At 35.1% G+C, this 12,758-nt stretch overlaps 1 protein-coding gene across 1 annotated transcript in view; it reads right to left on the bottom strand.

Annotated features, from left to right (window-relative positions):
- Positions 1-1,428: 1,428 nt before the first annotated feature.
- Positions 1,429-12,758, bottom strand: part of LOC107688667 (5-hydroxytryptamine receptor 1F-like) — a 21,867-nt gene continuing 10,537 nt past the window's right edge. The window contains exon 2 of the mRNA XM_016486390.1: positions 1,429-2,510. Coding sequence (XP_016341876.1) covers positions 1,429-2,510 — 1,082 coding nt within the window. The remainder of the gene's footprint in view (positions 2,511-12,758) is intronic.

Raw genomic sequence — 12,758 nt, 5'->3', positions numbered from 1 at the left:
ACCGATGAGCTTTGTAAAAATCGACGCGTTTCAGAAAGGCGGGGCATAGAGGAGAAACAATAATGTAAAGTATGTGGAAAATAATGTGTTTTTTTTACTTTAAACCACATAAACACATTTCATTACACCAAATACACAAAATAATGTTCTTTTTAGCAGCATCATATGACCCCTTGAACTTGAGCTATCACAAACCAACAATGAACAACTGTATTTTAATTAAATGATGTTAACAAAGATTAATAAACTTGCTCATTGTTAGCTAATGTTAATTAATGCATTAACTAATGTCAGCTAAATGGGACATTTTTATAAAGTGTTACCCTGAATTTCTTCCTCTTATGAAAAATAGTATGATTTTCACATACAAACTTTAAGGTTTGTTTGAAATCTATAATGTTAAAACCCACAAAATATTGTTCAGCTCTAACTAATCTAGTTGCATATACAGATTTCTATCTGAACATAAGACATTTGTGAAAATGTATGAAAAGTGGCAGTTACCTTTCTGCCTCACAGAACTATTGAAGTTACACAGTTTGTTGCAGGTATTTTATATTACAATCGAAAAATGAGTTGGTTTTACGTTGTTCAGTTTTAGTTTCATTTAATAGTTGCATGGAATCAATTTAAATTGAGCTACATGAATCACTTTCATCTGCCTTTTTAAAATAAAATGTTCATCGATCTGTAATCTATCTATTCAAGTAGTTCACCACTCTATTGAATTAAAATATGAATATTTCCTATTTGTTACTATATGCCAGAGGGAAAAAACTATCAATAAAATATTATTGATATTGATTACTGGGTAGCACTTTATTTTACAGTGTCCTTGTTCCACCTTACATGTACTTATTGTAGTAATAACAGTAAATTATGCATAATTACATGAAAGTTTATCATTCAACAGCTGGAAAAAAAAAATCATTCTGAAAGTGATTATCATTCCTTTGTGTCATTATCGTAATAGTTGTGTTGCAGAATCTGCTATTCTTTTAATTTTAGAACAATTTTTAAAACTCTTTATCGTTATAATTATAATTGGCATGCAAGGTGTGAACAAGTCTTTACCATTTACTGATACTGATCAATAGCCAATGTTCGATAAGACAAAAACTTGAATTTTTTTTTTTAAATGTGTACATTTTAATATACTAACATAACAGTAATATTTCGTGAAAGTAGAGTAAATTCTTTAGACAATGAATGTCATCTGATTTGTTGCATGGTCCTGTTCATTTTCATTGCATCACAGGCATTTCAGACATAACAAAATTATGTTGTTCAGACTTAATCTAATTTTCTCAACAGCAACAAAACATTTCATTTAAAAGACTATATTTAATTGTGCCGAATAATTGCTTGATTTAATTAAGTTCTTTGAAGGTTTCTTTTTTTTTCTCTTTTGCAATCCCTTCATTGGTGTTAGAGATAATTCTTGCACTTGATTAACTTCTGAAAAGCCCTTTTGAAATCCTCATTAAAGATGGTGTAAATCAGCGGGTTGATGAGAGAGTTCAGATAGCCCAGCCAAGTCAGAAAGTTGGTCATCTCAGGAGATGGAGTGCAGGACTTACATATGTTAACAATCACCTCATTGATGAAGAACGGCAGCCAGCAGATGACAAAAGCCCCTAGAATGAGTCCCAGAGTGGTGGCGGCCTTCTTTTCATGCGTGCTGGAGATGCAACGTCTCCTGATGGACCGTTCTCTGCGAGACTGAGACTTTGGGCTTTTCGCAGCGATGCGCACTCTGTCGCCTTCGGTGGAGGGTTCAGACACCGATTTCTCCGGAGGGCTCAGGGTGTCCGGGGACGTCGGCTCCTGGTCGCTGCACTTGGGAAGCATGTGTCCGTTCATCTCCGGCTTGTTGAGGCAACTGGCTCTCCTGTTGTAAAGAGTCTTCGCTGCTCGGTAGATCTTGTAGTAGAGAATGAGAATGAGTATTAGCGGGATGTAAAAAGCCCCGAACGTGGAGTAAAGCGCGGAGCCGATGTTGTCATGTTTAATGATGCACTCGTTTTTTTTGTGGCCCCTCAATAGCATTGGTGGCAGAGAGACTACTATCGAGAGGAGCCACACCACACTGATCATGATGGCGGCCCGTAGAGATGTCCTCTTTCTCGAATACTCCACGGCGTCTGTAATGGCACGATATCGGTCCACAGCGATGGCCGCTAGGTGCAGAATGGAGCACGTGCAGCAGGTTATGTCCACGATTAACCAGATGTTGCACATAACTTCACCCATGACCCACGTCTCCATCACAATGTAGACAATGCTGAAGGGCATGACTAATACGGCCACCAAAAGGTCGGTCACGGCCAGTGAGCAAATGAGATAGTTTGCGGGATGGTGCAGCTTGCGTGTGACGATGATGGCTGTAATGACCAAGCAGTTCATGGCTGTCGTCAGTATAGCAAGAAACGAAAGCGTGAGGGAGAGGAAAATCATGCCCCATGTGTTTTTGCTGGGCTCGTCTGCATATGTTTCGTTTGAATTCATACCTAGGACAGAACGGGACAAGCAGAATCACTAAGACGGGACAAAAAATCTGTGTAGCTTAGCTGTGCGTAAATGAGCATTAAACTGAACATTAAACTAAGCTGATTAGTGATCCAATGTAAACTAAATATTTACAAAATATTTACTCCAAGTCTCCAACTTGGAGTCGATTGGTTTATTTCAGTGAGTTTATGTATTACCTGATAAACTTTAAAGTGCCCCTGTTATGCCATTTCCAATATTGCCTTTCATGTAGTGTGTAATGTAGCTGTCTGTGAATGTAAACGATCTGCAAAGTTGTAAAGCTGAAAGTGCACGATAAATAAAGTTATTGTCTCCCAAAATAAAGAATCGACTCTGAACAGCTGAAACGAGTCGTTAATAATTCGATCCCACTTCCGTGACGGCTGCACGTCACGGGGTAACACATTTGCATAATGCGCACCTATGTTCTATGTTGGCCGGCCGCGAACAAATTGACCCCGCCCACAAACACGTCATTCTACTGACGACTGCTTCTCTAATCTCGGGGAGCTCAACGCGGGATTCACAAAACGCTTGCTGTTGAAAGATGGATCAGTATCCTGTTTATTTGGACCAGCTGCTCCACTGAATCACAACCTGTAAGTATGATCAATAATAGATGTTTATATTTTCTACAGAGCGTTCAAAATACAGAACTATTAAAATAGGCGTATCGTTTCCGACACGTGCTGTACGCCGTAGACCAATCACAACAGACTAGGCCATCTGGCCAATCAGAGCAGAGTAGCTCACGGAAAGGAGGGGTTTAGAGAGACTGAATCTTACAACTGCTTCGAACGAATCGTTGGAAAATGAGGTGATATTAAAAGCATATTTTGAGAAAACAAAAGCGTTTTTTGACCTTGCATGCATGTAATCCTATTGTAGGAGACTCCCAAAACAATAAATGGCATAAAAATGGCATAATAGGGGCACTTTAATTCTGACAAACGAATACTACCATTTAAAAGTCTGGGGTGGGTAAGATTTTTTAAATATTTTTAAAGAAGCCTCTTATACTCACCAAAGCTGCATTTATTTAATCAAAAATACATAAAAATGACAATATTGTGAATATTATTTTAATTTAAAATAACTCTTTTCTATTTGAATATATTTTAAAATGTCATTAATTCATGTAGTGTAAAGCTGAATTTTCAGCATCGTTACTCCAGTCTTGTAGTTGTGTGGATTACTTGTGGATGATTGTGATGTTTTTATCAGCTGTTTGGACATTCATTCTAACGGCACCCATTCACTGCAGAGGATTCATTGGTGAGTAAAGGTCCTTGCACACTGAGTCAGAAATGTTCATATGCATTTTTTTCGTATTCGTCATCCTAAAAATTTGTCACGCACAGAAACCTTGCACACTGAGTCCGATGCGTATTAATTAATCTGTTGCGAACAAATTCGCAAAACAATACAAAATGGAGTCTTCAAGCAGTGAGGATGATTGTGTTGTCCTCTCTCTTCTTAAAAATAGAAAAAGAAAGGAAGGAAATATTGGATCCATCATCCAATTCAAGGAGAGTTCCACCTCCTTATCAAGGAGCTGCAGGATTATCCATGCTCAGGAACAGAGTTAAAAAATAAATTGCAACCACTGTTTCCTGACATCATCTGCTTTCGGAAACACAAACAAAGACGTTTGGGCACGGAGGTGAAAAAAAACAGCGTTTTTTCTAACCACAACCTCGCCCCTCCCCACCCCCCAACCATTCGAATTTCTGTAGGCGGGAATTATATTTTATGATATTCTAATGGGCCGCTTTGTGATATCACAAAGCCTGGAAACCAACGCTGTAGTCCAAACGAGCCGTTCGTTGTAGTTCTTGAAAAGGGATTTTTTTAAAACGAAATATCTCCCTTTGGAGTGGACTTTGAGATTTGTAACTTTCTAGATCTTTTTTATGCCCAAACATACACACTACACACTGACTAAAATTTAAAAAGTGAAAAAGCATAATAGGACCCCTTTAAAGTGAAGAGTTTGTTTCAAATTAATAGACTGAAAAAGATTTGGTGAAAGATTTACAATTATTAATTAATTTACAATTAGTAAATACCACAGATAAACCTCAAGTTACATACTGAAATAAATGTGAAGACTGAAATAGTATTTCTTATAAAACATACTCCAATAATAGTTGTCTTATTTTTTCTTTGAAAAATGTTTTTTAAGTGTTGTTACTAAGACTGAAATGTAGCAACTACTGATGTAGCAAAACTAAAATCTGCTTCACACACACCTTATTTTACAATATATTTTAGGTTTTGAGCTTGCTATCAAATGTAATGATGAGCAGAAAGCTTGACATAAAACAAAGACCACACACTTTTAATGACTCACCAATTCCTAAGTTATTAGTTTGAATCATTCTAACAAGCATTCTCACTTATTGAACCACCAAGTCATCAAACATTTAATTTTTGTCCAAATAAAAATCAACTGAAAACTATTACAGTGCTATGTGAGTCATATAACAAGAAAGCATTAATCGAATGGCCTTCATGGGCATTAAATAATGTGGACATTTCTTGAGTGTGGCCTCTTGTGCTCGGTTTTATTCACTGGGGAACACTTCTGAGTTCACCTGGTTTACTCTATTGAAATATCATGCAAGGCTTTTCACTGTTCATACCTGTTGAAGTGCTGCTTATTCATCTGACAGCTTCTGTCTGTGTGCGTTAATCGAGCTGCACGTCATCACAGCATTGTGTTCAGAGATCTTGACCGTGGTGGTCTATGCCATCATTTGCCACAAATCATCTGAAAGATCAAAAGGAGTGTTAACGTCAAAGGGAAGTTTGTCATATTGTCCTTGCAGAACACGGGAGGGAATAGATGTTGTGACTGCCGCTGAGATCATTGATAAAAGAGGAATATAATTTTCTCTAAAGCGCATCTGAATCGCTCTCTTTTAAAAGGAAATTGGGCCAGAGAAAGCCACATAAACCAGACAAAAGAGCTCACAGGATGCTTTCTCTTCAGTACAGCGAGGAATTTGACCAACTTGCTGATTTCATTACATCAGGTATCAGGCATTTATGACTGTCCCTTGTACTTGTGTCGCATTTGACGTCTTTTTCACAATCTGCTGCTGTCAGCATAGAGAAGAGCTTATGTAAATGTATAAACTATTGGTCAAAAGTTTAGAATAATTAGGACTGTTTAATGTTTTTGAAAGGCATTTTGTATGCTCACTGAATCTAATTATTGTCCTTTATTTGATCAAAAATACAGTAAAAATAGTAATCTTGTGAAAGATTGTTTCAATTTAAAATAACTGTTTTTATTTTCAAATGTAATTTATTGCTGTGATACAAAGCTGAATTTTCAGCCTCATTACTCCAGTCTTCAGTGTCACATGATCCTTCAGAAATCATTCTAATATTTTGATTTGCTGATCAAGAAACATTAATTATTAGCAATGCTGAAAACAGTTATGCTGCTTAAGTTGTGCAGTTGTGCTGCTATTTTTGTTTGAACTGCAATTTTTTTCAGGATTATTTGATGAATAGAATATACAATATATTATAATACTCACACATGCTCACATACATTGTATACCTATGCAATGAGCTTAAAAGTGTGAGAGTGAGTAATAAAAATGGTTGTACTGATGCACACTTCATTACATGCTCGCAGTGTGTCTGTATTAGTGCTGGCTGTGAGCATATGGTTGTCATAGAGACTCATGGGGACAGGCTATCTGAGGAAAAGGCCAGAGCTATGCAACAAAAATTGATTTTAAACACTTTACAAGCTCTTTCTCTGCCAACACGATGATGTTAGTGTATTAGTCAGGTTGTTTTTGATGTAACGTCAGTTTATCTGAATAACTGATCGATTTCAGCTAAATATTGTGGAATCTCTCTATGGGAATATTTATTTTCCTGTCTGACAGATTTGAGATTTAATAACAGTTGTACAGTTAAATGAATCATTTTGAGGAATGTTTTTGAAAGAAGTTACTGGCTGCTGAAAAGAGTGAATATATAATATATATGAATTACATAATATGAATAAATAATATATATTAGTAATATTATTATATTATAATAATATTATAACTTGAACATTAACAAACTATATATATATATATATATATATATATATATATACATCAATTGATGCAAAAAATATAATTATTAATAAATTATTTATTCTAATGTATAACCTGAAACAGTCAGGAATAGAATAGAATAGAATAGAATAGAATAGAACAGAACAGAACAGAACAGAACAGAACAAATGATTATGTTGATTCTTCCAATATATCTATTAAAGCACCAGGCATCAGGACAGGCTCTCAACAAAAGGATTGTGTTGGTTCTGCAGCTAATGGAGTTATTTAACTCAGTGACACTCTGCCACATTGCTAAATTGCTTATATTGATCAGACGACACTCTTCACTGATGAGAAAACCTTTCAGACGGAGTCTTTAAAGATCTCATGTTATCATCAGGCGATCACAGTTTTCTGTTTCACTCTTTATTGCTCATGTATGGTATTTCCTAATTAAACATTTGGGCATGTCATGGGTTCCAATCAGTGTCCTGATGTAATTTTCCTGCAGCTCCAGAGTAATTATTCCCATGATATTTACGATGCAAATTATTTCAATTCACATACTCCTGGGTGGTGCATGTGCCAACTGAGCAACTGCCTTTGAGATGAATGGGAACGTTAATGGATAGCTCTCTCCAGCTATTTTAGTGGCAGGTGCTATTAGAGGGAGAAACATGCTCATACTAAACAGCATTTTAGTCCACAAAATGCCTCTACATGCAAAATGAGTCATTCATATTGTTGACTTCCTCAAAATTGAAACGTGCATACGAACACTAGCATCTTTACTATACATTAGCACAAGACCGACAGACATAGACTAAAAGCTGCAAACCCCCAGTGTTGATAGTTACAAAAGCTAAAAGGTACATCGTTGGTACATTTACCCCTATACCTTATTTCTTTCATATCTGCTAACACTTTCTTTTGATTGTCCTCCAACCGACATCCTGCTGACTGTAAGTAACTTTGCAAGTACATGTTAACTTAGTCTACTAACCCTAACCTAAAACAGTCTGCTAAAACTGTAATGAGAGTTACTTGACATGTACATAGTTTCAAAGTAACTTATAGTTAGTAGAATGTCTGAGGACTATCGAAATAAATATTTGGTAACATTGTGAGAATATAATTAATTCGGCCTGAGTCTTCTTGCATTTTACCTCATATATGAATGTAAATCTCTGTTTTTGTGCTTCCTAACTTCAGTAGTTCTTTTCTACAGAACAAACTTCCTTTTACTTTCTGCTGTTCACTGTCTCACCCCACATGCTTTCTGTTCGCTCTTGTGTGGAGATTCTCTTGGGTACACTGACACTGCCAGATATAATACAAAAAGGCATAAGAACATCATTGAAGAATGTTGCAATATTTATGATATTTATGCAGAGGAACTTCCTGAAACTAACTGTTAAATTTGGACTTTTATTCCTGAAGTTGACAGATACGATGTAAAAATATTTTAAAAATGTAACTGTGGTTGCCAGATATTCACTTTAAAAACAATACATTGCCAATGTTTCATGTATGCCAGTGTTTGTATATTTTGCATGTCTTTATGTGTACATAATTAACTAATATAATGTTAACACAAACTTCAATCTGTTTTGTACCTTAAAATACACTGATAACCAGCATAATAATACAGGTGGCAAAACAAAAGGCCACAGGCCATATGATGTTCATCACAATATGTTTTTCCAAGATCCGTGGCTAATAAACATGCATAAACAGCAACATATTCACCCACACAAAAACAAAACTCTATCAGAGAGTCTTTTATGGGGTGCCAAGTGTAACCTGACTATGCAATTTCATGGACTAAATGAACTGCATGACCCAAAGAGCAGTTACACTCTAATGCATTTCGCACACAAAATGACAGACGCCAGTTGCATTTAGTTCAACCTATTTGATGGATGAAATGCATATCTAATTCACTGAATGAGCATTTTGTGACATGCTGGAATCATTTGTTTTCGGTTAAATCAAATGCATTTTTACTGGAACAGTTCTACAGCATACATTTCTAATTCAATTATCAGACTTTACACACCGTGTCACAAACATATAATGCTGTTAATATTGAAAGCAAAGTTCGTCAATATTCATTGAGGAGTGCTTGTTAATTGCTACGAAACAAGCGCACAAATCTTTAGATAAGAGAGGATGCCAATTAAAAAGTGTTTGATTAGTTAGTTAGAATCATAAACACGTATGAATATTTAAAGCAAACATCTGGCACAAAAAATGATTGACAAAGACTTCAATGTCTCAAAAAATGTAATAACATGTAAACAAGGATCAAGTAATGAATAAAAACTGGAACATTTGGCATGAAACCTTCTGCACTTTGAAGATAAGTTGTTCTCAGTACACATTTAACCTAGTATTTATAGCACTATTTGCAGTCTGTGAGTCTTGGGCAGTCTTTATCTTGCTTTTTATAAAAATATTACCAATGTAAGTTTTTCTTTCATATTTATGAGCTCAAAAAAGTGATTTCTTAGAGTATTTGCAAATTCAAACCATATGCCATTTATATATGTTTTGTTATTGTTAACAAGAACTATTAAAATCAGTATTTAAAAAAAAAAGTTATTGGTAATTGAAATAAACCAGAAAAGCATAAATATCAGATGAAAAACGAAAAACAGTAATGCTACCTTGGCAACTAAATAAAATGAAATAAACTTCAAGTTTGAATAAATTGAAGTTTTAATTACTAAAACTAAACTGAAATAAAAATAAATGAAAGTTATATACAGAAAATATTTAGATATATATTTAGAATATAGAAATATAAGACTAGCACATAAAGCACATACATTACTAAAACCTAAATGAAATTAAAATAAAAACTGAAAATATAAAAATTAAAGCTAATTCAAAATTTTAATAAATACTATAATAGTATAAAATAATACTAAAATAACACTAATGTCATTACAGCATATTAAGCTAATTGCCATTTATTTTAGATAAAGACAGCGTAAGCAAAACATTTCACAAAAAGTTTGTTGAGTTTTAAATTGTACATCAGTATAATGTTCAAAAGATAAAAAGTATTGTGACAACTTCAGATAGCCAAAGATTATATCCATATTTAATGTGATGAGCTACACCTGTGTGAACCTGAAGAATCTTCTAAAAATCACATACTGTTGAGTAAATGCAAAAATGCTGAATATTTTTCCCCCACTGATAATATTCCACTAAAAATGCAGAAAAATATCCCCATATATTGCCAATAATATAAAACAACACCATTTTCAGCTGCGTTTGTAGCAAGCATTATAATTGTCACTTGGATGTAAAACACCGGTAAAAGGCAACAAAAGACTTAAGACTAAAACTGAAAAACATGCTTATCATATCTGTATATTAAAATGGGCATTATATTATTTCATTTACATGATCAGTGCTGCTTGTATGACAAAGACTTCAGATAACAGCTGGAAATACCCATAGGCAAATCAATCAAGTATTATTCTGAGTGATTCAGCAAAAAGGTACCTTTATGCAACATACATCAATATTTGATATCAACTGTATAAACTTTAACATTTCTAAGATGGTAAGCTATGAATGAAGTTTGCGATGACACGATGCACCACCTCTTGATGTCTAAGCAATCGAGAAAGAGATCTAATTGCATTTTGAGTGAGATGCCTCTCAGCACTGGGTCTGAAAATGACATGCTTGATGAGAGTGCTTAATACACACTTCCTCTTCACAGCAGGTACTAATGAAAAAAGATAATTTTTCCACTAGTGCCACTTGGCGTAATATAACGAGTGATGTCATCAGAGCCAGGGCAGTATCAAATATGACAGAACGGAGAATAATTACACTTACATAAAGTGTGATAGGTGAGAAAAAGGGGTGTATGAGAAAATGATGAACTAAGAAACTGATCAAGAAGACTTGAAAGCAGGGATGCCATCAAATGCATGCGTCATTACTGCTTTCAGTTACAAGCCACATTCTGCATATCTTGCTATGATAAGAGAATGGAAAAAGCAGCAGTCATGATGATAACTGAATGTGTCATCTGTTTGAATGAAATGGGAACTGTGTTCTACATGCACAAAGATCCAGGCGTTTCAAGGACAGATACTGTATGTGGCAGCACAAATATGAAGTATCCTGAGCATTGTACTGTTGCTTTATAATTTCCTTCACCACTTGAGGGGAACAAAGTGCTCCTTCACAACATGTGCTTTCTTTGTTGAATAACTTTGGGGTTTGGGGAGATACAGTAGCATGACCTTCATTAAAATGATAATTCTGTCATCATTTACCCACCCTCATGTCATGTCAAAGATGCATGCCTTTTTTTCTTCTGTGGAACATAAAAGGAGGAATGCTGAATAATGTACTCACCAGTCTTTTCCATATAATGAAAGTGAGTGAGAATCCAGTCACAGAACACCATGAAAGTATCATGAAGCAATCTTCTATATGACTCTTCTATAAGTCTTCTGAAGTCATATGATAGATTTGTGTGAATAACAGACCAAAATGTAGCGCTCATTCGCACCTTTGCTTGTTCAATACATTTGTCAATGATGATTGGTCATAACACTGCTGATGTCAAATCAAAAAATTTTTGTGAGGAACAGAAGCAAATTCATTAAAAGTAAAAGTCTTTTTTCAAGTCCTTACTCAACAATCTTCAACTTCATCCTCAGTATTGACTGTAACCCACTAGAGAGCGCAGCTTATATTTTAGATGTTGAAAACTGCTTGCATTTTAGATGTTGTCAGTATGTCCATATTGTACATTTCAGCATTTACCCAAATGCACAAAAGTGGATGTTTTTGTACTTTTATGTGTACTTATATGTCAAAGGAATAACCATTAAAGGGTCTCCTGTTGAAAGAAGTCCCTGTTTCTTTGTTAGAACGACATCAAAACTTGAGCTGAAGCACTTAAAAATGCAATTAACATTACTCAAAGAGATGCCTGGAGATTGTATGCTATTTCTGTTACATCCGCTGTGTTTCTCAGATGACTCTTCATGGGAAAATATGCTTCCTGTTGTCAGTTATGATGCCAGCCATGGAGAAGGTGTTGGGACAATAAGATATTAAACAGGCCCATTTATTTGGATCAAAGTGATGCAAAGCAGTCGTCTTGCAAATTACGTCTCCTATGCAAACATGCAGTGAACTAAGACAATAGACACGGCTATATTACCCTGTCTCATCACATTTACATTCATACCCTGGCCATTTCTGGAATACCTTTGGTATTGTATCTGAGGACACAGTCTACAATTTGTCCTGTTGCTCACATAAAAGCACACTTTCCAAGATGTCTCTGGGGAGGCACTTCATTGATTTTATCCTCGCCAATTCCTACACCTACAGCTGTGAAACCACATAACCCAGATACATCTGAGCTGTGTGACAAAAATGCCATTAATCCCTGCTGGTTTTTAAACTTTATCTTCTCAAAGATCAGATAACATTAGATAAGATTATTACATGAGATCAGATAACACCCTAACATTAGAAGTATTTGCTGAGATGAAGGCCTTAGGAAAATGTTAACAGTTACAAGATGCATGATTTCTGGTCTCATCTAATCATATTTTAGCACAACAGTGGCCGCCCACATTTTCACTGGCCTTGAAAGTATTTTTCCCATTCAATTTTCTTTATTGGCATTTAAAAATTCCTCAATAAAGAATTTTTGAACTAAACCATTATAAACTTTGAATGTCAAATATTTATGTCTTTACAGACTTTCAACTTAAAATCGTGGCTACAAAAAAAAAGCTTTAGAACATTTCCACCATTACTGCCCAGGAAAAACAATACAGTTCACTGAACACGTTTAGTTGTCACATTTTGTGACAACATGTCCCACTATATGGGGTAAGGTGTCACGGTGGAACCTGACTATTACCTTTTTTTTTTTTTTTTTAGCGATATTTAAACAGCAAAATAATAATAAAAAAAAAAAACAGACAAAAATTTAAAAGATAAATACAATGCAAAAATATATGGCATATATGGTTACAAGATTCCATGGAATCTTTCTTTTGCACAAAATGTTCCTTTGTTCTTCACACTAAGAATGAAGAATCTCTCGCTCTCTCTCTCTCTCTCTCTCTCTCTCTCTCTCTCTCTATCTCTCTC

This window comes from Sinocyclocheilus anshuiensis, unplaced genomic scaffold (genome assembly GCF_001515605.1).
Source record: "Sinocyclocheilus anshuiensis isolate Anshui unplaced genomic scaffold, SAMN03320099.WGS_v1.1 scaffold834, whole genome shotgun sequence".
NCBI lineage: Eukaryota > Metazoa > Chordata > Actinopteri > Cypriniformes > Cyprinidae > Sinocyclocheilus > Sinocyclocheilus anshuiensis.
This window is presented reverse-complemented; position numbering and strand designations above follow the sequence as displayed.